This window comes from Osmia bicornis, chromosome 6 (genome assembly GCF_907164935.1).
Source record: "Osmia bicornis bicornis chromosome 6, iOsmBic2.1, whole genome shotgun sequence".
Lineage (NCBI taxonomy): Eukaryota > Metazoa > Arthropoda > Insecta > Hymenoptera > Megachilidae > Osmia > Osmia bicornis.
Window position 1 is genome coordinate 6,387,033 of NC_060221.1, and position 27,641 is coordinate 6,414,673.

The 27,641-nt window shown below is 44.5% G+C and overlaps 1 protein-coding gene and 1 non-coding gene across 2 annotated transcripts; one reads left to right on the top strand and one right to left on the bottom strand.

Annotated features, from left to right (window-relative positions):
* Positions 1–80: 80 nt before the first annotated feature.
* LOC114876845 (knirps-related protein-like) lies at positions 81–13,361 on the bottom strand. Its single transcript, XM_029188714.2, has 3 exons — positions 12,677–13,361; positions 8,259–8,336; positions 81–4,921 (listed from the first exon to the last, which is right to left on the bottom strand). Exons 2-3 carry the CDS (start codon positions 8,334–8,336, stop codon positions 3,734–3,736), a joined length of 1,266 nt encoding a protein of 421 aa, XP_029044547.1. The 5' UTR covers positions 12,677–13,361; the 3' UTR covers positions 81–3,733.
* A 3,357-nt stretch (positions 13,362–16,718) lies between these two features.
* Trnap-cgg lies at positions 16,719–16,790 on the top strand. Its single transcript has one exon. It is a non-coding gene; the product is annotated as a tRNA-Pro (tRNA).
* The last annotated feature ends 10,851 nt before the right edge of the window (positions 16,791–27,641 follow it).

A 27,641-nucleotide genomic window follows, 5' to 3' on the forward strand; every position in this document is an offset into this window, starting at 1 on the left:
TAATTTATAGTTTCATTAGAATGACCAAGTGGTAGTCGATTGAAATCGACCGATATTTGCTTGCAATTAAAGACTTTGGCTCTCGACAGGAATCAAAGTATGCCAAACGATGTTTCGTGTTCCGCATAATGGATGTATCTGATATACTATGGAGAACAGGCCGATTCTCAGGAAACTTGTTAAACCAAGTGTTAAATTACTATGTGAATAGATGGCTTCGAAATCTAATCTGTATTACAGTGGCGCGTTCGAAAGTAAACGTGAAATGTGAAAATCCACGGAAAAATGCGAACTACTGAATAGGTATTAGGTTATCAAAGGCACCGATGACACGGATGTATGTTCGATAAATAAAGTCGCACAAATTCTACTTCTAGCCAATTAAAATTGTAATTTTGTTCTAGTACTAATGTGCATAACAATTCGAAGTAAGTACGTATTTTAGTTCTAGGTTATACATACTATGCAAGTGAATATTGATTTGTCACTTTCTTTTTAATCAATTATATAAAATGTTCGTTTTCCATCATTTTTCAAATGTAATAATTTTTCAGGATTGTAAAGATGCAAAATTATGTTCCTTAAGTGTAGAACATAAATGCTTAAAAAATGATTTTAAATGTTCCCGCTTCGATTGTTCCGGTTTGCACATTATTGTTCCACATTCCACGTGTTCCGGTAGTTTTCGAAAAGCGTGGAAGTGTTAACCAGTGCTCGTCGTTATTAACTATTTATTCGTGAATAGACGCCGTGTTTGCAGGTAAGTTACACAATAAAGATTGAATATTGACCATTTTACCCGGTGCACGTAATATTTGCGCTTGTCGTGCAGAAATATTGCGAAAAGGCCCGTACATTTGCGCATGGCATTTTTTTTCCCGCGTGTTGCACGTAAGAGCGCTTGTTTCGTTCGAAACACACGGTTCACGAAGTTATAAAAACATCATCGTGCCTAAAGCGATTAATATTTGAACGAAAATCTTTAATGTTCGTCGCGCGAATAGCTTCGTCAACTGCATATGCATACGGACTCTCGAACCGAAAGAATTTATGCTTGGTGCATGTTGAATATTCATGTTGAAGCGTCGCGAGTTAGCGCGGCCATCTTTCTTCTGTATCCTTAATGCACTACGTATCCTTGCTCTTAACGTTTTTTCGAATCTCATGTACGTTCGTACTCGTTTATTTCGCATAATCTCGTTAGGATACAGAAACGTTACGAAAATATAAAAAGTTATCGCAGCAATGTTTATATCGACAATTTATAACAAAAGTAAAATCTTTATTGATCGGTTATCACCAAAAATCCATTTATACGTTATCGATTGCCGTGGATACATGATATCGAGTATAATAAAATAAAAATTGTTTCTTTAATCATTATTTTAACGAATTTCCAATCGATCGCGTTCTATTAACAATTTTGTTCGTTAATTTAAAAATTCTGTACAATAGCTCGCTCTAGTTTTCACTCGTTAACTAGTTCGACCTGGCAGTGAGTGGCTTACTGTAACTCTAAGGAATTCCTAATTCTACAATTTAATGGTCAATGCTTTGCAGGTTCTTGCTATTATCACCGTGACGAGTGTCGATCGATCAACGTCGCTAAGGAAGGGCTGGACAATCTATATTGATAGAAGTTGACCAGCCTAGATGACAGCACCGACGTAGATGCAGAACTATGTAAGTAGTTTCGAACACATATCTTTTGAACAATTTATATGTATTTACACAATAAGAGGGCCCAGGGATTCGATGGATTTTGTACTTTACTTGTGAAATAGCATGGTTTAAATGTATCATATATTTCTATTTGTAATTCATTTTTTCGACGAAAGATGTCGCATCAATTGATTTACATAATTCTTTAAAATTATAAAATACATCACTCAGATCAATTAGATGTTTATTTAAATATGGTAACCAATTAGATGTTTATTTAAATATGGTAACCAATTAGATTTTTATTTAAATATGGTAACCAATGTTTGAAACGATACGCGTGGTATTCTTTAACTTTATACTTGAATCGTTTAGTAACATCTTTCAATTAATTTGAACACTGTAGTTCATTAGTCTCTATCATCTACTGGCTATATACAAGTAAGTACTTACTGGCCCGGGTCCCGTTTGCAAACCTCGCCTACTTATTATTTACACTTGTGTCCCCGCCTTATATTTGCTAATCGAGATATTTCGCTATTAATCAAGTTACACTGTGCCCGCGTACAAGTAGGCAACTAATTAAATAGAATACGTGTATCAAAGTTGACCACTTCTTATTTGAATGGTGATTAAGAAATATTAATAGAATTATAATTTATTTCAAATGGCAGTTATATCGAACGGCTTAAGATTACTTTGAGAGTCAATACAAAATTATTGTCAAATATCATATTCGATATTCAAATGAAAAGAGTCCAACTTTGACCTCTGATTGCACGTGTCCGAAATACGCTACCTAAATACGTTCAACGAAATTATCCTTTAGAACGAAATACTGGCCATTTATTGACTACTTCGATGAATCTTCGACAACGTGTATCTAATGCAAAACTTAGGTGTATAAAAATCGTTAACAATGATTTAAGTAACAAGAAACGCGTTCCGCATTACGATCCATGGTAAACGTGAAAGAACATACATGTTTCCATTCGATATTTACACAGTCTATGTACATGATGATGGATCCTCTTTTCTCGAACGCTCCACTCGTATTAAATACATGGTATCATTCGTTGTCACGAAATTGTCACGATCACGTCCGCGAAAAGTATTGGGAGGAGGGTGGATCACGTTTTACCGAGCTTAAACCTTCGATCGCGACGCGAGGGCGCGTTTCACCGAAAATTTCGTATATTCCCGGGATTCGTCATGGATTCCAGTGAACACGGTCCGTCGTCGGTCGCGATTCCTCGTATCGAAGGAGATTCCTGGCCGCGAGAGCAAACAGTCGCGGGACAAAAGCAGGGAAGAGGCGGCGGCGCGGCGACGGAGGCGTTTACATTGGCAGGCGTCGAACACTTGTAAGATAAAGCGGTTGGCAACGTTCTTACACGTGTACGCCGGTTTGTAACGCACGTTTCGAACACGTGCACCCCGCAGTTTGACGTGTTTATCAAGCGATGCACCACGGTTGCACACCGGCCACGGTTGCTCTCCTCCTGCTTCCGCGAACGACTCTCCGTCGCACTCTCCCGCATGATTACCGCGCGAGCGAGCGAGCTGCCGCTCGTTAATTAAAGCGGAGGACTCTCGTTAAAGTCGATTGGCTTTTGCGCAACCAGCCATCGATCGGCGACTCGCGATCCGCGCAATGATTACTAGGAATTGAGACGTTAATCCTTCATTCTTCCAAGCAACCGGGCCCACGGATATTTATCCGAGATTACCAGTTCGCGAATCGCGTTTAACGATTCCGGCGCGAATGATTTGTCTCCGCGGCGCGGGAACGATCAGGTCGATCCGGTAATTCCTCGCCACCATCTGGAAGGCAATTAAACGTAATTCGAAGAATCTCGCTCGAACGGTCAACTGATGATCGAGGGGTAAAACGGGAACGTAATTGATTACGACGTCTCGCGTCCCTTTCTCACACGCCGTATTTGGCAACAGGTTAACCACTTTCCACGCTCCAAGCCAGACCGTCTTGTCTTCGCGGTAAATAGACACGGACGCGATTCATCGCGCCTCGAGCGAACTTCAGTTTCACCTACGAACCCAACTGAACCTCCTAGGATTTCGTTGTCAGATCTATGGGTGCTGGTTTCTTCTTGACAGGAGGACTGTCTCTGTCGCTCACGCTCTCCATGTCTATCTCGTCATCCTCGTTCTCCTCGCTCGTAGCAGTCAAAGTAGACTTCATGGACAGGTCTATAGGATTGTCCTGCGGGGGTGGACAATCGGTCTCCGGTTTTGGACTGCAAACTGGAGAACCGTCCTCCGAACGTTGCTTCACAGACCCTACTGGAGAACCCGCGACGCGTGTTCGTTGGCTCTTCAACACAGCGTCAAGGTAGAATCGTTTGTTATAAGTCTCTCCTATTTCTTGATTAGGGGAGGCGCTTCGTCTCGACGGTTGTACGTTATGATTATGCGCGTATGTGTCGTTGTTATTATTGTTGTTCTTCCCGCATGGATCCTTGGTGTCGATGCTGATGGTAGTGGTGGTGGTTGTGGCGGTAGTAGCCGCGGTGGTGGTTGCACCGGTGCAATCCTCGATCACGGGCGAATGCCGAAGTAGGTTAGACGAATGGTTAGGTACCAACGGATGGGAAGCCCCGTGGGAGGTCGCGTACAAATGATACGGAGAGAACATTGTTAAGCTCGGTGGTGGCAGAAAAGCTGGTGGTATCAGAGACATGCCACCAAGATGGAAACCAAGTGGTAGGCTCATCATCTCTTTGCTGAGCGCGGACAGTTCAGCCACAGAGGGCTGCAGGTGAGAATGCAGTGGTCTGAATCCTGGATGACCCGAGAAAGCGGCTCGTCTCTCGGATATCTCTACAGAACTGTCGCTGTTATGCGATTCTGGAGAACTGATACTGGGCGATGTTGAATTTTTGTAGTCATCCAGACCTAGCATCAGAACGTCGTCCTTTCGTTGACCCGGATGGATGCCGATAGGTGGGCTCATAGGTTTTCGTTGTTGTTGCGCTAGTTGTTGACTGGGGAGATTCTGTTGGTAATGGTGTTGCTGTTGTTGTTGTTGCTGCTGTTGTTCTTGAAGTAGACAGTGAATTTTGAACCAGTTCGATCTGCGTCCGTAACGCGAGCCCGATTTCGACATGCCTACCAGCAAGCATTTTCGTAGACGGCAAGCCTTGCAGGCGGTTCGGTTCTTCTTGTTGATGACACACTCGCCTCCGTTCTTGCACTCGGAAATGCTGCTCAGGTTGTTGTATGATCTCCCAAAGAACGACTGAAACAATCAGAAGACAATTTTTTTTTTGTTATTCTTCGTATATTTTCTTTTCAAAGCAAACCCCGTTTTGCCTTGATAGAAACTTTATGTTTACAGGGAGATTCGTAATAACACGATCTATCAACATGCAAATGCTCATTAAAGTCTTACGGAGACACTCGCGGAGTTCTCCTTGTAAGAGGCGAGTTATGCGAATGCAACGGCATTGTAACCCTCGTAATGAGTACAGTAAAGTCGTTAGGTCATAATAGCGTGCTCCGGTTGTCTCATTCATGTTGTACAGCGGGGAGCCAACCGGTGTAGGCGCGTGCGGCCTACTGTGCTCGTGCTAATTGCCCAAATGGTGCAATTCCATGATTCCGACACCGTTGCCTTTCCGTGTCAGAGTTACAGAGCACCGATCTCCTTTCGTTCTCTATTCTCTTTGTTAACATAACCCTTTCCTAGCCGGGAACGAAATCGCGAACCGTATTTTACTTATCTTGCAATATTCTATTCATTTATGAAAGAATCAATTTCACATCGTTTTATAGTTTTATTAAAATAGATTCTAAACTGTTTTCAATATTATCTACTTTTGCTCCGGGTTCCTCGAGTACTAGAGACCGCTCTGATTACGCCTTTAATTATTTGAAAAACACGTGATCGTGAAGCAGGCAACGACGAAGAACCTATGATAGCGGACGTCTTATGAAACGCGTGCAATTTAAGACCTCATTCTTTATAACATACATCGGAATCGGCCTCGCGTTCGAACCTATGTATTTAAAGTCGTCGAGTATTGCTCCGAAACACCTACGGCTTCCTGTGCAACCCGACAGAAAATTTCGCCCTTCGCGGTAATGATCAGCCTTTAAAGAGACGCGGAACGTACACAGAGACTTTCGCTTTTTTTTTCTGCTCGTACGCACGCTATATTATTAATCGTTTCTGGTTCGTTTGTTCCGAAAACGAGCTCTTCCTGCGGCCCACTGGTCCCGATACGCGCGCATCGCGAGAACCGACACCGTGTTCCACTTGTCTTTGCTGTCCATCAGCCGGCGCATCGTCCTCGGCGTCGTCGTTTCTTGCCGGGACCAAGATGGAGGATCACGGGGATATAACATATACGCGACGAAGTTTCAGGAGCGATGACACAATCGAGAAAATGCTACCGTTATTACCGTACCCCTCTACCGTCGGTCTACAAGTGCACTTGGATTATGCAAACGTCTCTCCTCCGCCTTTGAAACTTCAAAGCAGCCAACACAATGTTTGCGCTGGCCTTTTCATCGTCAAAACGTTTCAGCGATTGTTACGGTTTCCTTTCGAAAACCGCCCGTTAAATAGACCGGCTAATTACGCCACGGTGAACTTTCCTACCGTAAGAAACAGTATCTCTCTGACTCACGCGGCGGAAAAAACGCGAGGAACAACACGGACAAAACTGAAATTCGTTCTCAATGGACGATAATGAAGCATTGTATCGTTTCCACTGCTTTTCTTGCCTAGATGTTAATCGCGGATCGAATATTGTTTAGCCGGCGAAAATTGAATTGTGATTTAACATTAAATAACGACGGTCCGTTGTAGTGCAACCGAATTTTCGGGTCAAAATTGTACTATCTTAGTTGAGTTTTTGGGAAATCAGAAATTACACTTCAAGTAACTTTAACCAGTTAAAAAATTTTCTAATTTTCGGCTTTGTAACTTGGTTGCATATCACTCCTTTTTGTACTTTGAATCAGAAATAAGCTATTTAGCTAATTTTGGGGGAAATAAAAAATTACCCTCCAAGTAAGTTTAACCGGTTAAAAAATTTGTTAATTTTCTGTTTTGTAACTTGGTTGCATATAACACCTTTTTTACTTCGTGTGGTTCAAAATTAAAAGATTAAATTTTATTTAAAAACGAAAGAAATAATTTTTGGAATGACCTAATTACGTATGTAGCTGAAGTTTGAAATCGCGTGCAGGATCGTTTAATCGTGAGACAGATCCAGTGGAAGACATTGTGTCCACGCGAGCACGTGCACGTTTCGTCAATTCGTTCGTATCACGAGGCGGTGCTTCCGGCGCTTCGCACTTGTCTGCCACAATTGTTTCCGCCCTAGTTCACCGTTACGTCAGCTCGACATTGTTTCGTTTCGTTATTTTCGTTTTCAGGCCCACCGTAGCATGTCAGCTCCCCTTCTACGTCCCCCTATTCTTCCCCACCCATACAGAAACACACTATGTTCCCCGTGGCATCATTTGCTTTTACGCTCGACTCGTGCGTGAAACACGGAATCCTGTAGTACGAAATTCCAGCGCGTGTTGTGGCTGTTCGATTTTGCGTAAGGTAGATCGATCCGTTTGCACTTTTCATCTTTTTGCTTTTAACACTTTGAGTCACGCGTTCTCCATCGGCGGACATTTTGGTACCATTCCTTGAAACACGGCACGTTTCAACGCGATAGATTAAAAGAATTTCTATTTATTACACATGTACGAGAGTAAAAGGGTCAAGGTAATGATTCATTTATAGAGGGTGTATTATAGATCTTTTTGATATTAAGGTGTATTAGCTAAATTGTTTGAATAAAAGATTGCTTCAGAAGAAAGATCGCCCTACTTAAAAAGGAATTACGAAAATTGATGTCCTGCTTTTGAGACGCTAATTTTTAAGCATGTAGAAACTGTCGCTTATTACAGTTCTCCTTAACATTAATTCTCACTTCTCTAAAATTGGTACACCTTACTATTTTAAGAGACTCTGACCTATCAATCGGTGTCCCAAGTTTCTTCAATTGATTATTTCCCCGAAATCTGTGAATTACCGTAAATGGGAGAAATCGATTGGTCGTCCGATTCGCGAAAGTCCGCTCTTTAAACTAGAAATGTGGTTCCCCTTGCAGAGTGATCGTTCAGTGGTACAAGCAAACGTGGTTTCTGCTACTTTCGGTGGGGCCCCCGGTTGACACGCATGCCTAGTCAAACGTTTAACCTCGGCCACGAAGCGGCTCGTGAAAGCGATCAGCGTTTCTCGGATTTGCGAAACCACGGAAAAGTCACTCGCCAATAAGATTTAGAAAAAAGGAGACGAAATGTAAAAAATTCAGTAATTCGTTTCTTTGCGCCCAACTGGAGCGCTGCTGAATATTTTTTTCTTTTCCCGATCAATTCGCCGCTCCATTACTTTCGAACATCAAGAGAAAGTATCTCTGAATTGTTATTTAATCCAAAATTCGTGGAAAATTTGTCATAAAATCAAGCGATGATGGTTATAAATTTAATAAGTTATTGCAAACGTTAGTTTTGTAAACACCCAACGGTCCCAAAGAAAATTTATCGATCATCTTTTGTTGAAGACTCACCTTGCAACCCTCGCAGGTGAATGCACCAAAATGGAAGCCGGCCGCGGGTTCGCCGCACACCTTGCACTGTTGATTCATCTGCAACAGAGATAAAGAAGGTTATTTGAATTGGTCGTCGTTTTGAAGCTGAAAAGATATTTTCTATCTACGTTCGCATCGATAAGACTGGTGGTGGTTCGAGTAGCCGCGATTTCTTTCGACAATTACCGGCTTCCGTTACGGCGAATGGCGAAACCGAGGGGGTAGAAAACCTAATCGATGGTCCGCCGCGGTGATCGCGTAATGTCGCCGCGTGTCTCGACGAAATCACAATGCACAAGCGTTATCGTTCGCCCACGAACGATTGCTCGCGATTGGGAAACCGAGAAGAAGCTCGTTACGCAATTCGCCGGTTTGCGAGAATCGCTGGATCGTGGCAAAGCGGTGCGTGTTACGTTCAACGAGCGGAAAACCCTCGTGCGCTTGCTTTTTCTCTCTCGATTCTCTTCGTCTCCGTCGTTCCCTCTCGCTGCCTCCTTTCGCCTTCTTTGGCCGCTCGTCCAGAAAACAGATTGCGGCCCCGCGGTCTCGTTTTCACACCTCGCCGCCTCTGTTCCTTTACTTTGTCTTCTTCTTCTCCTCCCCATCGGCCGTAAACGTGGCCATTTGCATAACGACCTTTCGTTTCGGAATCACGTAACACCGACCAGATTTTCCGTCGCTCGCGAAACGGCACGAGCCACCATCAGGGTTCTTACCTTTGCGATTTTTGCCGAGGAGAATTCGGGTTTCAAAAACGAAATATTACGAATGAACGGTTATAAAAGTTATCTTTGGGTTCTGGTTTCGTCAGAAATATCGTTTCGGTGAATTCCGAATAGAAGGCGGAATATGGGACAACAATAGCCGGTGACCCACATACGTAGCCCGAGGGTACGCGGTGTCATCCGCGGCGACTTTCATACATGACGGACTGTCGCTAAATGGGAAAGTAAATCTCAGCTAATGGAAGAGACATCGATTGTTTGATCAACGGAGTCTCTCTTTCCTGACCTACACCCCACAGTCGTTGACACTTCTCATTCGCGGACGTTCCCGTACGCCTGGAAACGCTTCGTGCCTATGCATACTTTTAATTCCGCGTTCGATTCTTTTTTCTCCGTTTTCCGTCGCTTCCTGGTCGCCTGCTAACTTTCATCCGCATCGATCCCCCCGTCGCCGGGATTTATACACGTCTGATCGATGAATCAATTCTCGAACAATGTTTACGGAGAAACGATCTCGTTTTCTACTGGTAGAAAAAAAGCAATCGAAGCAATCTTTTCACGGGATCGTGTTAACCAACGTTGCTACAGAGTAGAATTTTCGAATCGAGCGGAAAAACTAGCGTATCCGCGAGCGTGAGGCAATCGTCGCGGTTTGCTCGTTGGACCTCGACGATTGCCCTCGCGAAATCGAGCCGGCACTTGGAGCCACGATGTCGGAGAAACAGAGAAGGAGATCGCTTGCGTCTCGGTTAATTGAATTTAAATGACGACGTATTCTCGTTAAACACAGCCTGCAGGCTTCGTTGATATTTCAGAAGAGGGGAAGCGAAGTGTGGTTTGTACAGTTTGTACTGGGCACGGCAGAACGATGATTGTTCTGTGCTATTAATTACCGATGGGACGACGCTCGCCGGATTCGACGCTCGGGCGCGAGTACGCGTCGAGCAACAAAACGCTCGGCTCCGATGCGCCCGAGGTATTGCAACCTGCACTGATTGCAGGTGTGCATCCGGTGAGCCATTCAGGGGGTGCCTGCATACTCGAACGTTTCACGTCCAATCAACTTGCAACGTTTTAAAAGCGTATACAATATTGTTACGTTCCCGTCTGTCGCAATATGTACTTACACGCATACACAGAGAGCGTACGGTGGTGATACCGAGCGGTTTAGCGGGCTTTAATAGAATACACGACGCGAAAAGAATGATAGATGATTTAATGTTCCCCTAATAAATGACTTTTAATTATGGCCTATCCACGGTCACGACAAAACAAGGTGATTAATTAAGCGTGCCTCGCGTTTACGAGTCGATAGATCTACCGCTTTAGAAGTTATTCCTCACGAAATTGCTGGCCTCCACGTCGCTAATGGTTTCAAAACATCGGCACGATAATTATTTCTGGTGAACCCCGAGATATGGTTCATTCGCGACAGAGAAAGTTGGACAGTTCTTCCGAGAATCCCAACGAGACATTGTCGAAATGAAATTTAAATTTTCGTTTTCGTATACGATAAGGAGTAAAACTGATCGTCCTCAAGATCGTCAAGGATCGTTACGAGGTCGCAATTACGCTAGTCGACCCGTGAGAATCGTAACGACTCGTAACGAGTAGTAATTTCAGTGCGATCGATTCCGATCATCGCCGACTCTATGGAAAAACACTTTAAAGGTGCAATTGTTGATACGTTCAAAGGGATCGATCGAAGTTCCTTTCCTATCTTAGCAGCTCAACGATCGTGCTCCTTTCTAGAGCTGACCTTCTCGATAAAAACATCTATCGTTCTCTTCTTCCGTCTTAATTAACCCTAGAAAGACGGAGCCTAGTACCTAGTATCATTTATTTCTTGGGAGAAACAACGTACTTTCAATGTTTTTTTGGGCTAATGAAGTCGACAAGTATCCTGATTTAATTTCTATAAAGTTAACAGGTGACGATCGGTGATTTTTCTTGAAAGCAGCCCGACCAGACTAATACGAATCGTCAGGAGCATTAATTAAACGACATCGGTGCTCGAACACACGTGCGATAGGTTTCTTTCGGAATTAGCAGATTTTTGCTTGATTTGCATGCGCGTGAAAGTCGCAGCACGTTGACCGTTTTAGCGGAACTATTTTAAATGACCGACGCCTCGTTACTTTCGTCCGCGTCTACGACGAGCACCAGGCACGACCGTAGAATTTTCCATTTTCTCACGACACCGTGCCATGGCTGGTCAGGAAATGAGTTTAGTTCCGTTTTTCAGTCTACGATCCTGGATTAAGTTTTACGACCATCACCTATACCACTCGCTCTAACAAACTTCTCAGCGTACTTTTCCACCCCGTCGCCGTGCTTATACTCGACGATTTTTAAACTACACCTTTGGGACTAGGAAAGACTGTAAAAAAAAAGGTCCCGGTCGCTTTTTCGTACCGACTTTACCGTTATTCACCTTTTTATTGGCGAAAAATGGCTCGGGTTTTATTTTCTCGAGCACTAAAGCTAAGCTGAAGCTTTGCCGGGTCGGATTGGCAGGGTGGGACATAGGCAGGTCATTTTTTTACTGCTCACTGTCGGCTGTAATTATCGGGGGCAATTTGTAATAAAAAGTAGCGGTCTTTTCTGCGACACTTTTCTTCTCTCTGTTGTCGATAATTTTGTTAGTACACTATTTACTGTCACGTTCGTTTTGTTTACCAAACGAATGGTTTAATTTAACATCAGTTTAATTTCTTAATAATAACTCGGTGTCGTCAATGACATAGTTAACATTCAACTTACACTTAGTATTCCAAAAATAATCGTATTTGAAAATTTTTAATGGACTCATTTTTTAATTTTGAATTACAGTTGATTTTGAAGCTTCGATTCGTATTTTCACGAATAATTAAAAGTATTATAGTATTCAAATTTTCTTTACGAGCCTTGCGTCTCTGAGTGACGCAAGTAATTCAAAGAATCATAATGCAAGGTGTTAATTATTAAGAAATCAGCCGACAAGGATCCGCGTTTCGCGTTTTTCCGTCTCATCTTCGCAAAACAACGCGATCTAGTTTGCAGAGAGCGACTTCCGGTCTTTCGAAACGAAACGGCGTTCCGCAACGCGTGCTCCGGCGATCGGCCTTCGCGCGATGCAACGTGGACCGTTTGTTTCCGATGCTATTATTCTATCGCTGTTCGATAACCGGCTCGCTCAGATTCGTATCTAACGATCGCGCAATACGCTGTTGAAACACCGTAAAATATGCGACATATTCTATAGCGAATTCATCGAGCGAATTCCAGGGTAGAAATTTCCATCATAAACACGCTGTCAAGATCTCGGTCGAACTAATAAATAAATAATTAGCGGAATCTTACCGCCTCGATTTTTCGCATTAGACAGAACGCGGTATCGCGGCGGAATCTTGTCGAACCGTGACGCTTTTCGCTTCGTGTCACGATCAAAGACAAAGAAATCGTTCGACGGCACGCGCTGAAAATTACGAAACGCACGCGTCCTTCGCTTCTTCTGCTCGACTCTTTAGGTGTGCGCGCGATTCGCTCCACGAAACGAGTGTCCTACAAAACGCGAACGCGATTGCATTAGGTCGCGCGACATTACAAGTTTCAAATGAGCCCGATGATCGCGCGAATGAAATGTGTACACCGAGTCAATCGTTTGTCACCGGATGGATATAATCTGCCTACCTTAAATGCGACGAGGTTTCAATGGTTCACGTGGATCATCAACGGTGGTCCGTTTCTCAATTTGTACCCCACAGCATCCGGCACTCTGTCACCATAACGTTGCGAATAATATATCCGCGGCACTGGTCACTCCGATCGTAGTCACCGGATACCGTCGGCTACCTCGAAACTCCTCGATTCAGTTCACTGATAAACACATCGAATCCTTCTCGACACTTCCCACTGTTCCATCAAACGGCTGGTCACACAGATGTCCAGAAAGGAACCAAGCAAAACTGATAACAGTCTCTTTTCTCACTGCTGTCACTTGGTTCGATCGAAGCGAAAACAAGTCCACTTTGCCGATGCTCGGAGGAAAAGATTCAACTATGCCGCGCGATCAGGGAATCCCTTTGGGCCAGCCGGATAACGGAAGGAAAAGAACGAGGAGAAGAAGAGGAAGGAAGGAAGAAGAAGAAGAAGAAAAAGAAGATTCTTGACGCGACGATGACCGTTAGGTGAATGACTTTGGAAGGCGAGGGTGTCCACGTCGATTCTTGAATCAGCCCCCACCTCCAATTATTTTCTACGGTCCCACTTGGTTCGCTCGATCGGTCGACCGCTTCGCTCGCTCGCTTAGCTCAGCTTAGCCAGGCTAGGCCTCGCGCGCTCTCGTAAGTATACTTCGAATGGGCCTTATGGGCACACTGTGCGTCGGATCAGCGGAGAAGCGTGCAGGGTCCATCCGCGGCACAGGTGGGCCCGCGGGTCCTGTCGTACCTTTGGTGGGGGGTCCTGCTGGACGACCGGAGGGATCCTCTCGGCCGACGGGGTGGGGGCACAAGGGAGGGGCCTCAACCACTCTACCCCTCTCTTTGCCTCTCTTTCTCCTCCTACCCTCTCGTAGCTGGTGGACCCACGACGCACAGGTTTGCGCGACAAAGCTGCTCGCGGTATCGATAACGATCCTGCGGTTTGCCAGGACCTTCTCTCGCTGCACCTTTTTCCCTCCCTTCGTCACTCTGCTCCGGGATCGTTGGTAGGAGTGTCGCGACCCGCCAGGACTCCATTTCTATCTGAACTTTGGCTGTCGAAGCCGACGAGGTTCTATCGAACCGACGATGAGGCGTCTTAGAGTTATCGCTGGATTTTTATTCATCCAAAATGATAGCTTGAAATGTAAGCTCTGCTTTTTGAGCTTCTCCTTTATTACTCTCAGTTTTTAGCGATCAGAGCGGATTTTCAGCGGTCTTTATAGAATTTTATTTGTTTTAGTAAGACTAAATTGAAAATCTATCAGCTTTCCTTTTCTTCTTCTCAGTTTTCAATGATTTAACGTCTTTGTAGAATTCTGCTTGCTTTGGTCACAGTTATTGTCATAGGCATTTACAAAGAGCTGCATAAATTTATTGCAACAGTAGTAGATATTATCTTCTTGTAACGATTTCTTGGCAAACATCGATTACTATGAAAGGAGTTATTATTCACAATTATATGGACCTTTGATTAGTTGAATTTATAAGTTATTCAAGTTGCCATGTTTCTCGACATTCTCGAGTAGATGGATTTCTGTTGTACCAAACATTTATGGTGCCTCATGATGACGATTGCTTCAACGATCGGTTATGTAAGGCCATTTCGGACAGAGTCGTTTCGAGGTTGAATCGAAACATATTCTAGAGATTTTTTGCTCTTCGCATCCCGTGGTGTATCATTTTTCTTTATTTATTGAGGATATGCAACATCGAATACGCGTTGTACGAGCGAAGAGAGGGATTTAAAAAAAGAAATAACAAAAGAGGAAGAAGCGAGGCGAAGAACGATTCTAGTTTCGGCGGAAACGCTGTCATAAAAATCTATCTTTGAAAGCGATTTTTTTCGAACAGGAAAAGAAACGAACTTAATTGCGGCTTAACCTTGCATCTTTATATTGCCCGTGGTAAACTTTTTTTCCTTTCTTTGTTCTTTTCGCGAGGTACCTGATTCGTATTACTCATAGAGTTGCTCGGCGCTAAAATTAGTTTAAAGAAATACCCCGTGCGTACTTGTGCAGAGTAACACAATTCTCTCTCCTCGTATCCTTGAGGATCCAACCATGGCAGCTCGTAGATCATAGAGATCTTAATGATCGATAACAGCTTTGGGGTTTGTGTTGGTGATATATGGAAGCGTGTGCGCGCATTCCTCGTCGCCTTTCATTTCTTCTAGTACATTTCAGTTTCACGAAACAATGGCGTTCCCCCTCGAGCGATGGAAACGCGTTTCGAAAATTCGAATTTTCACCGAATTATCGATTAGATATCGATCTGTACTATCGACGCTGATCGTTAAGCAATTAAGCAGGGGGTAGCCCGTCGAAAGGATAATTAGAACGACCCCTCGGGTGGATCTTAACGACTAGCACCGATGATACCGTTTCGTTTTACTCGTTACAAAATAATTCTACAAGAAAACGAAAAGAATAGAAAGCATTGTGAATATTGAATTTTTTTTCACGACGGAGGTAGAACAATTTCTAAAACACTTGTAAAACCGTGTTTTATGGTTTAATCGAGCGTGCCTGCAGAGGGTAAGCAATAGCTCGAGTAGGTAACACCAATCGTCCTTTCTTAGCTCTGCTTTTATTTCCAAGAATATTAGGGGATTTCTAAGAAAACGCGCTGCTTTACCTAGAAACGAAGACACAATATGGTCAGCTAAGCCGAGACAGTGTGGGTCAGCCGGTGAACAATAGGTAGACGTTATTATGCCTAGCTCGAGAAAGAAGGAGGGTGTCGTAAAGCGATGATGGTGGTCATGGAATCGTTTAATCGGTCCGTCCCATGGTCTTTTACGGTCGGGGCTTAGTTCTAATTAAAAAAAATATGCACGACGCCCAACAGCGGCACCCTTAAAACGCACCGTTGTAAAAACTGTCTCAAACATTCCTACGTACAATAAAAGCGTTCGTCGCAACGCTTCTACTCTTTATGACGTACCTCTCTGCTAATCTTTACGAGCGCGAACCGTCCGTACGTTAATGGACGACTTTGTTCATCGCAGTTGAAGAAATGAAAATAAAAAGTAACCTACTAGGAAATTTCCGCAATTTCTTCCTATTGGGAAAAAAGAAGAAAGCGTATTCTCTGGCTTCGAGCGTGCCACCGACGCGTTTTACCTTGAATAACAATCGTTCGGCCGTTGTATCGCGAACATGGCGATGAATCTTTGCAAGATTTACCTTTGCGCTTTCGTTTCTCCTCCAGGACTTCCGGTAAAGAAGCCTGCACCCTTAGGGGAGGGAATTGAGGGAGACGCGTGATTTGTCGCGCCTGTAGGATATTAATTTCCCTGGGATGATTATACCGATAAAAATTGTTACAATTTTTAAAATATTTACAACATTCGATTGTGGTTTCCTGTTATAGTCAAAATAATTACTTAATACGTCTCGATGCTTCAGTTTCATGCAGTAAGCTTCGAGACCATTTCCTATGCACCGATTTCAAGTTGAAAGGATTCAGAACAAAGGTGATTGTCATTGCCACGATATAAAGCAACGTTCCCGCAACTTTGTTGCGAGATAATGATCGAAAGGAAGGATCTCAAAGCCGCGGCAGGCACATGCTTAATCAAGAATGCAACGATTGTACCATAGGTGGCGCCACGTGCATCAACTCCGAGAAACTCGCGTTCCCGGCCCCCATTCAAACGAGCTAATTAACGCTTTTTCTTTTCAACCGCAGCCCGAACGGCTCTCTTCCCAGGGCCGACGCGGAATTCTCGACGCTGCGGCAAGAAACGACAGGTCGATACGTTTAGAGCTAATCAATTAGGGAAACGAGCGATGAGAATGTGCGTTGGCTGTGTTTTTGCGAAGCGCAGGATGCGATCAGGTTTTCCCGCCTTTGAATCGGTCAATTATCCTAGCGATATCTTTGCCGGGGATCAACGAAATTTGTCTGTTTAATTGGTCAATCTTTTTTACATTGTTCGAGCGCGAATAAGATGTTGCGATCGTTGATTACAATTAATGATATTAATTCAAGGATATTAAGGTAATTGAGAAAAAGTTGGGCAAGTCGGCTCGTTGGTCTAGGGGTATGATTCTCGCTTCGGGTGCGAGAGGTCCCGGGTTCAAATCCCGGACGAGCCCGCGGAGAAAGAGAATTAATTCTCTCCTTTTTAACTTTTACTTTTTACCACTTTCACGGCCTGCGATTCGAAACGGTGGCGAACCTGCGTAATTCGTGTGCTATAATCTTGTCCCGCACGTAACACCAGATACTCAATTTGCGTTACATCTGACGGTACGCTTTTTTGTGTGTGTGTTTTTTTTTACGTCATCTGTTGAATCCTTGATGATGAAGTTTGGTGTAAATTTTATATCGAGTGGGAATTAGTTAAAATTTAATTGGAATTGTAAAGACAGTGGAAAATTGAAAATTTTTAGTCTTCCAATGAATCCTCCATAATTTTGTTAATGGACGAAACTGATCAATGATGACGCTACTTCTGAAATCATCGAAATCTGCCGTTCAAGTTCAGTCGGACCGCGTGTCAGATGACCGCGAGATGATCAACGCCTGATGTCCTAGCGCGTACGAGTTGCGACAATCCTTTCTCCGGGCATAGTGACGGAAATAAACGTACAACAGCGTCCCCGAAACACGTTTTATTGCTTTCGAAGGATTTTTACGAAGGCCGGCTCGTTATGGATGTCGATTCGAACCGTTAGCCGAACATCGGGGACGATAAAATCGCTGGGTCGACGTTTTATGGAAAGGCGAGCATTAACGACTGAATAAAAGTCCATTTTTCTGCGACAAACATATCCGACGTGAGATAAGGGAGCAAAGATGCGATACTCGGAGTATTCGCAGTGTTTCGTAACTTATTTATATCTGGCGTTGTAAGCGATGACCACTTAAGTTTTCATCTTACAGACACGCTCGTTTTTTAGTTTATTCAATTTGGGAGTACGATCAAGGCACGTGTCTTTTGGGAATGTTGTTCTAGATTTGCAACCTATTAATCAGGGACGAACAGCGGGACAATGACTTGGAACACCTGTGTTTATTATCTATGCTTTGTTTTATTTGCTGTTGCAACCCTCGGGTAGGTACCATCAAAGGATTAGATTTGATCCTCTCAAAATTAAATTTATACCTTCTCTATTCACAGCTAGGTAGCAACGTATACACCCCATTCTGTATATTTCATTTTAATAAAAAAATGAAAATTATAAAGAGTACCACCTGTATACTAAGAAAAGACGCAGGGTAGGTTAAAAACCTACCATGTCCTGCATATTACTCTTCTAAACCATTTTGGTTAAGGTTTAGCATTGGCGCAAGAATTGTTCACTCCAATTTTGTTTCATTAAGAAATCTCTTCCCTGGTATCGCCTTTCATAGCTTGTAAACAATCTGATTACACCTGGCTATGATGCCTTTTTCCTTTGTTTACAATGGAGCAGCCTCAAAGCCGTCACCTGTTGAGTCCGTACAATCGTAGCTAATTCGGGGCAGCAAAGTTTCGACACTTGACAGACAGACGCGCGAGACCAAAGAGAAAAACGTGTGTGTCGGCCGTTACACAACGATTTGGCCAGACGCGCGACGTAGAAGGAGGCATCCTTGTTTCTAAAAGTGAATGTTTGGCCAAAAATGTACGAGCAATCGGGGCCATCACAACGTAGCGCGTCAACGGGTACCATAATACCGAGCAGCAGGACTCTTTTGGATCGTGGGTTCTTTCATCGATGAGCAAAAGAGCATGTCCGTTAAAAGAAACCAGGATGCGCTTCCATTCTTTACGCCTTTTTTTTCGGCACGGTGATTAAGTAATAGGTAATTAATAAAGGCACCATTTCATTCTGATTTTTTATCGTCCACGGGAACCAGGCTCAAAGTGTAATTAGACTCTTCTCCTCCTGCCGTCTCTTTCGAGCGAGATGTGTTAGTGTTCGTAGTGTTGTAGACGTCACGTGTACGACAGGGTCGACCGTAAAATTCTGAACGTGCAATTAGGGCCAAGTCGTTAATTTATTTTTCTCTACGTGTGGCCTACACTCTCAACACCGTCGCCTTGTTGTCCTGTATCGCGTCGGATCTCACGGGGATGCTACCGGCCATTATCAATCCTCTTTCGACAGCCTCAACTATGGACCCGCTCGTAATTCACTTCCGTCTGACTTTAACGTGTTGAAATATCGAATAGAGTATTTGTAACAGGAACTTGTTCGGTGATTTCTATTTAAGTACTATGTATTAATGGGAATAATCAGTGGAAAAATTGTTGATAAAAATATGTTCAAAATCGAACAGAAGAATTTGCATCAATTATAAATATTATCATTGCGATTTGTTTCTATTTGAACCGCAAGAGATTTTCTCGCGTTTCCTCGCTTCCTCGACAAGGAAAATATGTTATTTATTGCCTCACGTGTCCAGAGGCAGATTTCCTGCCGTTTAGGGCAAAAATCCGACCGCATGCTCGTTATTACATATGTGCAGAGGAAACGAGGGACGCACCTGCACCTACGTGCGAGATGCTTGTGGTTACTCGGCCCCCTTCGTGGCCATCTCTTTCAATTACCCGGGTCAATTCGAGGTCGATGTCGTTTATACTCTCCTGGAACTAGAAAGCATGTTACACAACGATAAGATATCGACAGGTTAGCGAAGAACGGTTTTTTTACGGCCACGAAATCCGGCGTTCTCGCGGCTTGTCTTTATCAGCCAATTAAAACGGCCTCGAAGTATTTCTAAGTCAAACACGAGCTGCTTTCGTTAAATGACGAGCAACCAGGCAAAAAAGAACGGAATATCCAAGAGAATTCCCCTCCGCGTGGCTCTTTCGTGCGAGGAATTTTTGCTGCTTTTAGGAAGAAGCCTCATCTGCGTTTGCCTCGCCATTTAGTAGGGCGACTCGCTAATCGTAACGCAAACGCGGCAATCTAGTTTCTGATTTTTCGGAAGATAGCAGCCTTTTCATCGGCAAAAATGGACGGGTCGACAGGAAGGTCGGGTTAAACGAACTTCGGAGCCGAAGGTGCTCGACGCCTTAAATCATTAACATCGTTGGGCTGTGAGCTTCATGGAATCTATGTATTTGCAAATTACAATCGATAACTGCTATACTGTATAAAATTCGTCGGTTATCAAAGGGTTAACAAGCTCATAACGAACGCGTTAAATCTTTCGATCCTCGCTCTCAGCCTGGATTCTTCGAAGCTACACCTTGTCAGTGGTTTAATTAAAGATAGTTCAGGGGAATTCTTCCCTGAGCGAGGTATCCACGGGAACAGCATCGGACGTGTCTGGCGTAATCTCGCGATACTCGCGAAAATTTCTCTTCGAACTGAACGAGGCAGGAGAAATCTTCTCTCTCAAAGGCGTACCGCGGCGCGTTATAAGACGGTGCACGCTTCGCGTTCGAAGACGTCTAAAGGATCGACTGGAAGTAAACACGAGCTAATTTGGCGGCTAGGCGTTAGGACTTGGGTCCCGATGGTAATCCCTGTGTGTAGTTTCGACGCTTCACGGAACCGCGGATGTATCTTGGATGGTCTGGCGTCGAAGCCATGGTGCGTGGACGAGGTAATGTGGGAGAGGTCGGCTTAGGTCGGCTGAGGTCGTGCACGAGGCACGCATGCCGGAATACAGGGTACTCGTAAAGTCCCGATTAGAGAAGACGGTACGAGACGAGACGAGACGGAGGATAGAATTCTCGGAGTTCCAGGTAATATCCGAGCGTTCGTCTCGGTACGCGCACCTAGCTCACTCTCGAGGATCGATACACCTAGGCTTTCCAGCGTGGCGGGGACCCCGGGGTTAAACGTCGAACGTATCTCAACGGGGCTGTCGAGGGGCGGAGGGGAAGTCGTCGAACGCACACGTAATAAGGCGTACAGGCCAGGACGACTGGCCAGTTTTGTGATTTACGCAAAGTAATCCCATTACGGGTCGCGTCGCTCGTTAACGTCACTCCTGGGGCCCCGTCTCTACGAGCTTGAACGACGTCCCGTTCCGGATGAGCCTGAATGCACGTCATCCGACTGAAATCTCGCTGAACGATGCGGAAAAAGTATTTTTGGCCGATTCGCGCAACCGTTTCGTGATTCCACGGGACACGAGCTCCTATACGTCCGCCCGGGGACGCGTTTTACATTTTTTCGCGGTCAACAAACGAATACTTCTGGAATTGAAAGCTTAAAATTCAAGAATTTTTAGAACAAAATCATCAGGCTTCTGGTAAAGAATTTGTGAATTTGCGAATTTGTAAAGGGGAAGTGGGTTGAAATGGGAATAGAATAGAATTTCTATGTAATTTACACCTTTCAGGAAAACTATAAAATGTCCAATTTCCTTGAAATTCCTTTGTTATGAGTGCAAACTGTTTTCACCTTCGAACAGGCGCGATCAGTTCGATCTTGATAAACATAAACTTTGATAATCTTGACAGGTATATCGTGTTGAACAGAACAAGACGGCTAACATCGATAAATTATAATTCTCACTGACAGTCGAAAGTAATAGTTCGACGATATCGGCGAAAGCGTACGAAAAAAGTTCGAGCTAGGTGGTCGAGGAATGACAGCGCAGAATAGACGAGGATTTTTGCTTTTTCTATCCGGTATTCGACCTTTCGAAAGTACTCGACGCCATCGAATGGACACAATTAGCTGAAATAAGTGTCCGCGAAAATGACTCTCGTCGAAGCGACGGATAGTTCGTTCGAACGAGAAATTTTCAACATTGGTGGTCATTTGCGAACGAGGCCGTTGAATCCTCGGGTCGAAACTCGAGCGATGATTGAATAACGTTAATAACAGCTTTGGCAGCTGTAACTTCGAGCTTGGTAACTTGGAACTCGAGAAATCGTCAGCACGTCTAGGCTCACGGTCGTTTTTACACCTTGCAAACACCGAGTTGGCATCGGTTAGCTGCGAACAGGTGGCACTCCCTCTAAACACGATAAAAATATCGCGGTAACGACGTGGCGTCGATTGAAAAACGCCGAGATACGACGCGAGAATGCAGCCGGGATGTTTAACAGCAGTATATCTACGTTTAATTTGCCGTGCATGACGACCGCCATTGCGGTTAACGCCACAATGTAACACGCGTGATGGGGTTCAGGAGTTTACGGATACCGTGTACAAGGTGTCATGCAACTAGGAACAAGGATCGAAACAGTCAATTCAGTTAGATTTTAATTACATTTAATAATCTATCTTATTATCTTGCCGTACTAGATATTTCTATTTCCACTGGAACTATATTATTTATCTACTAGAATTACATCGTTGGAAATTAAAAAATTTCCAATTCGTGTATTCATCGGAGGCACCCCGTACGTTCGATGGGAGATTCATAATCGGTTGGATTTCCAGACGTCGCGCCGTAACGTTCGGCAATGGTCATGGGACACGACAGTCGGGAAAAGCAACACTGTCACGGGAGGTTAATATTTAGCCAAGGTATCTGGGAAAACAAAGTGAAAGGAGTACGGTGCGATCATCATCCTTCGGCGATCTTATACGACGATGCCCGGCTATGCACACAGTTATATGGCCAATGAATCACGTAGCCGAGATGCCCACGTTTAGCCTCAGAGCTAATTGAAACTTTTATTCGTAATTACGCTTCTCTCTTCCCCTCTCTGTTCCTCTTCTTCCTCTTTCCCTCACTTTTTTATCCTTCGCGCGGCTTATCCTCGCGGCAATCCCCGCCCGGCGTATATTTCATCGTTTGTAAAATAGCGTCGTTCGCGTTAAAACAACGACTCCACGCGTTCACGGTATCTACATTCCGGAATTACTTCGTACACTTTACTGGTACTTCTGCCATCCGGATAACGAGTGCCCGTTGATACGTTCGCACCTGTTGCTCGATTTTACGGCCTGAACGCCGAAATGAGGGATGATTAGATCGGACGTGATTAGCGGTGGCACTTTTGCCGGCGGACGTTTTCAACTGTCTCGCAATAACCGTGTGTACACTTTCCCTAGGTATCGGAACGAAGCGTAACGAGCCTGAGAGCGCCGGTTTATTCTTCCCGTTTAAATAACTGTTTACAACCGCGTCGATCTTAAATCAATTTCACGCACGTCCCGCGGTCGTTGCGAGCCGAGCTCGATTAACGAGCGTGATTAATTAAACGCTTTATCGCGTCAGAGTACCCCGAACTCGTCCCGTTAAATCGATTCGACGACTGTCAATCGATCGGTTCGATTGGTAATCTCAATCAAAGTCATTACCGATTTTACTCGTTACCGAACGACCAGGCTCTCTACCCCCTGCATCAGCCTTTTTTCACAGGCACGGTTGGTAATGTACCTCGATGGAATTTAAGGTTCGCTGAAAAATCTCTTCCAATAAAGCTTGTCTAGGCGAAACATCATCATCTCGCCGTTTCTCGATCGCGTTCGCCGCTTATTTCTTCGCACTTTGACCGCTGCTCGGTCGGCTCTTCGCCGAGATTGAGATATATATCATAGGTGTGTGCAGCACACACGGTCGAGGCTCTTAGCTACCCCCGGTGAAGTCTTCATCGGCTACCGCGACATTGAGGGATATTCCCCTCTGCACCTATCCTGTGCTCTACCTTGAGAGATAGCCTCATCGTGCTACGAGTCAGAGCCGATGCTAATCACTCGTGCGCCGTTCGGCCGCGACGGCAACCAAACTTACATTATCCACGTGAAAAATAAAACGATCCCTTGGCTACTCGCGCTTCTTCATTAGCATACACTCGCGCTCTCTTTCTCACTCCAACGATCCCTTTCCGTGTAGCATGTTCGTCATTAGCCTGAGACGCGATTAATAATTGCCCGGGACGGTTAACAGTCGATGCTTACTTCTTCATCGTGCGTGTACGCGTTCCTCTTCCTTTCTCTCTCTCTCGCGCACCGTCTCGCTCCTCCACCTTTCCTCGCGTCCGTGGCGAATGTTAGGTCCCCGCGAATAATCGAGGGTAATTAGACCGTGGAATCGAGGCATCTTTATCACCCACGACGAGTCTATCCCTGCTCGTTTAGCGTCGTCCCCTTCTTTTTGTTGCGGCTACGTTTTCATTACGGCTGACATTATGTTTCACTCGCAGAACGTAGCGCTGGTTAATTCCAATTGAGACCAACTACTCGCGCTTTTGTAACTTGATTGATGCGGTTCTTGGAAAGCGTTCAGTTTCATTAACACGAACGCTTCCATGTCGTCCGAATTCGAGTGTTACGAGGAAAGACCTAGGTAATTATTTAGGAGGATAGTCAACCGGATGTAGATAAAATGAAATCTGGATTTTGATCGTTTGTCTGATGGGATTTTCCCAAAATTTCTTGTAACAATGCAGGAGTTAATTAAGCTCGATACGATAAGAATGACGAGTGACTGGGGAACCGAGGAATCATCGATGCGGATGAGCGACTGATCGGAACGACGAAGAGCATAATTAATAAATCCACGCGTATGACGCGATTAAAAACAGCGGCGTGCACGCGATTACGTCAGGTTCGAAGATTATCGGTTCTGTAGAATGGGACGTGAATCGATTCTCTTGTCGGGAATTACGTTCGATCATCGCGGAACCAGCGTATTATCATTAAAAGCTTCTCGATACTGTTTGCCGACGAGGTAGCGACTTGTAAAGGCGTCAGCGTTTCTCAATTACCCAGTTGCGCAACTCTTAATTACGATGCCGCTCGGTGTACGGATAACTTGTTACAATGTATGCTAGTGGTTTGATGCAACTGTCGCTTACGTACACGCGAACATGTGTACCGAATTTCGCACAACACTTCGGCCACCATCCTTGGATCGTTACAAGGACACCGGACTGTGGATGCCATTATTCAAGGCGGCAGTGATTTGCAAAATAAAATATAGCCGGATATAGCGGCTCGTTCGAAGGAAAAAATAAAAGTGTAGAACAAACGTGTCGATACGCGCGACGCGTTCATTCGATATTCCTGAAAAGCGAGATACCAATGTCGCAATTGGGAGACCTCGATGCTGGATGACACGGTTCGAGGTGACAATCTATAAATTAACTGATCGAGAGAATGATTTATTTAAATATACGCACATATTTTGCAAGGATTTGTGATTTCTCGTGTAATAACCTTTTAAAATTTTGTTATTATTAGGTTGAAAAGAAAAATTATTATAAATATGACAAAAAATTATCGAAAATTCCTATTTCATAGTACGCTCGTCATAACAGTGGGGAACAGGTATAATGTCGTCGTCCACGAAAAGGTTCATCTGCTAAACCGTTACGAGATATAGGCGCGGCAGAGACTTTATAAACGCGACTCGTCTCGCCTTTCTCCTCTTCGAAACGGCGTTTTAATTATTACCCGGCACATTAACCCTCGCGAACCCGTGGCCACGCACCTGCATGGAAGCGCGTGCCCTCTCGCGTGGGCGTGCACAAATCCACAAGGAAGACTCTTCTTCTCGGATGATTTCACTCGTGGCTCGATGATTTTTCTACGCGGTGATTTTATCGCCTGACTGTTATCATCATCGTACAAATCATTGCTACAAAGTGTGAGAACGATTTAAGATTCGCTTAGAAGAAAAGGTAGAAATATGTAATCGCTTTCTTTAAAACAAAGTTAAATTCGTGTAGTAATATGAAATTTACATAGATGTTCTTGCAATAAATAAAAAATAGCGAAACTTGAAACATTTCCAAATTCTGATCCTATGCGGTCAGTTTCATTCAAGGCGAAGAAGCAACCGTCCGGTTTCCCGTCGCCAATTACACGATCATTGAATCCACTAACCGTCGACTCTATGTTAAGCAGGTCGCCAATAAACGCCCACGCGAGTTTGCGAGTGGTCGTGGTTAGACGCGCGTACGATCGACGACACCTTCCGAATCGCGTCGTTCTATTGCGAGCTAGCAAGCAAACAGGTTAGTCACGGTGATTTAAAGCGCCGGTAGCGAGCAAACGACTAGCGGGATTTAGATTCGCCCGTATCATTTATTAGGTCTCCCTCTTTTTTTTCTTTCTCTCAACCAAAGGATAATCGTCGTCCTCTGCTTCGAGATTGTCCATGGGGTTTAGGGTTAGGGCGAAGGTGGAGTGGAAATGGTAGCCGTTTGAATGGTGCACTCGGGACACGAGGTTGTTCGTTCCGAAAGAAGTCCGCGAGCGGAGAACACGGTGGTCCGTGCCGATGGAAATGCAAATGAGCCACGGGTCGGCCCATATAGCGGGCGCGTATAGTGGGTCACATTAATCAGCCGGGACCAACCGGCCAAATCACTCGCTTTTTAGGTCTCCCTTTAACCTATCCGCTTTAGCGGCCTCCTCCACCACGTAGTGTCGCAAATATTATCGCGAACCCGGGATTCTGTACGACCGGTTCTGCCATCCTTTCTCGAGATAATGGCAACGTGCTCGAAACGAGCCAGCGACGCTACAGGCTGTTCGTCTCGCGAGCAAATACTTTGTCTTCCGTCCACGCCAGTTTTGTAACTATTTGTTTCAGGCCTCGTTCACGAATTTCTTTATTTCCTTTAACCTTCCAACATTCCTTCCAGCGAGTCGAGGGTGTATTCCGTCGGAAGTTTGAAATCCTTAAATCGTCTAAAGTTGGCGCGATAATGGTGCAGGTTTGATCGCCTATAAGGTGACCTGTTTCACCGAGCCAAATCGAAAGTCAGAGGATTTCCAGGGCATTTCTGTTGGTAGAAACGGCGCCGGTTACGCGCGCATACGCGGCCAACGTGGACGCCACGAGCAGGTTGTATTTACAGGACCGTATTCGGCGCCACTTAAGCGCCGACAAACTTATCCGTAACTACTCCACCGATCGGCTCTCTCTTGAACTTCTCCGACCAGGTAGCGGTCGAACGTGGAGCAACATATCGAGAGCAAACGGCTCTTCCGGAAGTCTTATATGGTAGGGAGTTAAGTACGGACTCGGAACAGTCGGGAATAACTCGCGTGGAATGGGTCTTCGGTGAGTATCGAGCGGTCGAGTCGCACGGTGGAAATCAGAAGAAAGAGAAAGAGAGAGAGAGAGGAAAATGATGCTTTAACGAAGCAATAACGTAGGTAAAGAAAGGGTTATAGACTCGTAAGTGGCCACTTAAGCCGGCAAATGAAAGCTTCCCTGTCTAACGGTCCCTTTCGAGCTTCCAATTGCTGAATCGAAGAATCAATGCCGGTGATTCGTATCGTAACTACTCTTACAGGTCCCTCGCATTGTATTATACAGGCTTTTCCTTTATGTTTATACAGTGCTCGAAATCCGATATAACGTGTCAGTCGAAAAAAGCGTAGAATAAATTTTTATCTGAATCTTGACGGAGTTTCCGCAGTAAATCATTAGTAGATTGGTATCAGAATTTTACACATTCAAGATTAATCAACCTTCATTAAATTGCTCTGTAAAACAATTATATTATGAAGAAGTTAAGAATCTATCGCTTTACACGAATCTCATGAAATTAATTATCCATTCCACTGTTAATTAATTTATATTCATAGTCTTAATATTTTCCTCTAACTCGAATAAACATAACGTTAATTAGTTTTCTTCGTTTTTTAATACCTTCAAAGGTATTCGCATTAGGTTTACGATATTCGTCCCGACAGTCTTTAGCAGAGCATTTCCCATTGAACGGGGAAGGTATAGTACGTATTTCTTAAGTGTCGCTCCCTTAAAGAATCCGTAGCATCGTCCCCATTATTCCCATTCGCTTTAACGCGAAACAAAGCGCTCCTTAATAGTCGCAGATCTGATTGCAAGTCCTACGAGCTCGTTTCTCCGCGCGGACTCGCTGCAAACGATTATTCCAAAAAAGTCCCTTCCGATTACGCGCACTTAATAGGCTCGGACTCGCACGGTAATTGCGAGGTTAACTGATTTTTAATGACGGGTTTGTCGATTGCTACCGCGACCGTGCACTTCTTGTTCCTCTTCTGCTTCATGCTCCACCTTCTTCGTCTTCTTCTTCGCCTGTTCAGAATCTCTCTCACGAA

Excerpts from the sequence above, each read along its gene's own strand:
- LOC114876845 (XM_029188714.2), bottom strand. The coding sequence starts at position 8,336 with ATGAATCAACAGTGCAAGGTGTGCGGCGAACCCGCGGCCGGCTTCCAT. Across the intron at positions 4,922-8,258 it reads TCACCTGCGAGGGTTGCAAG|TCGTTCTTTGGGAGATCATA; the intron begins GTGAGTCTTCAA and ends TGATTGTTTCAG.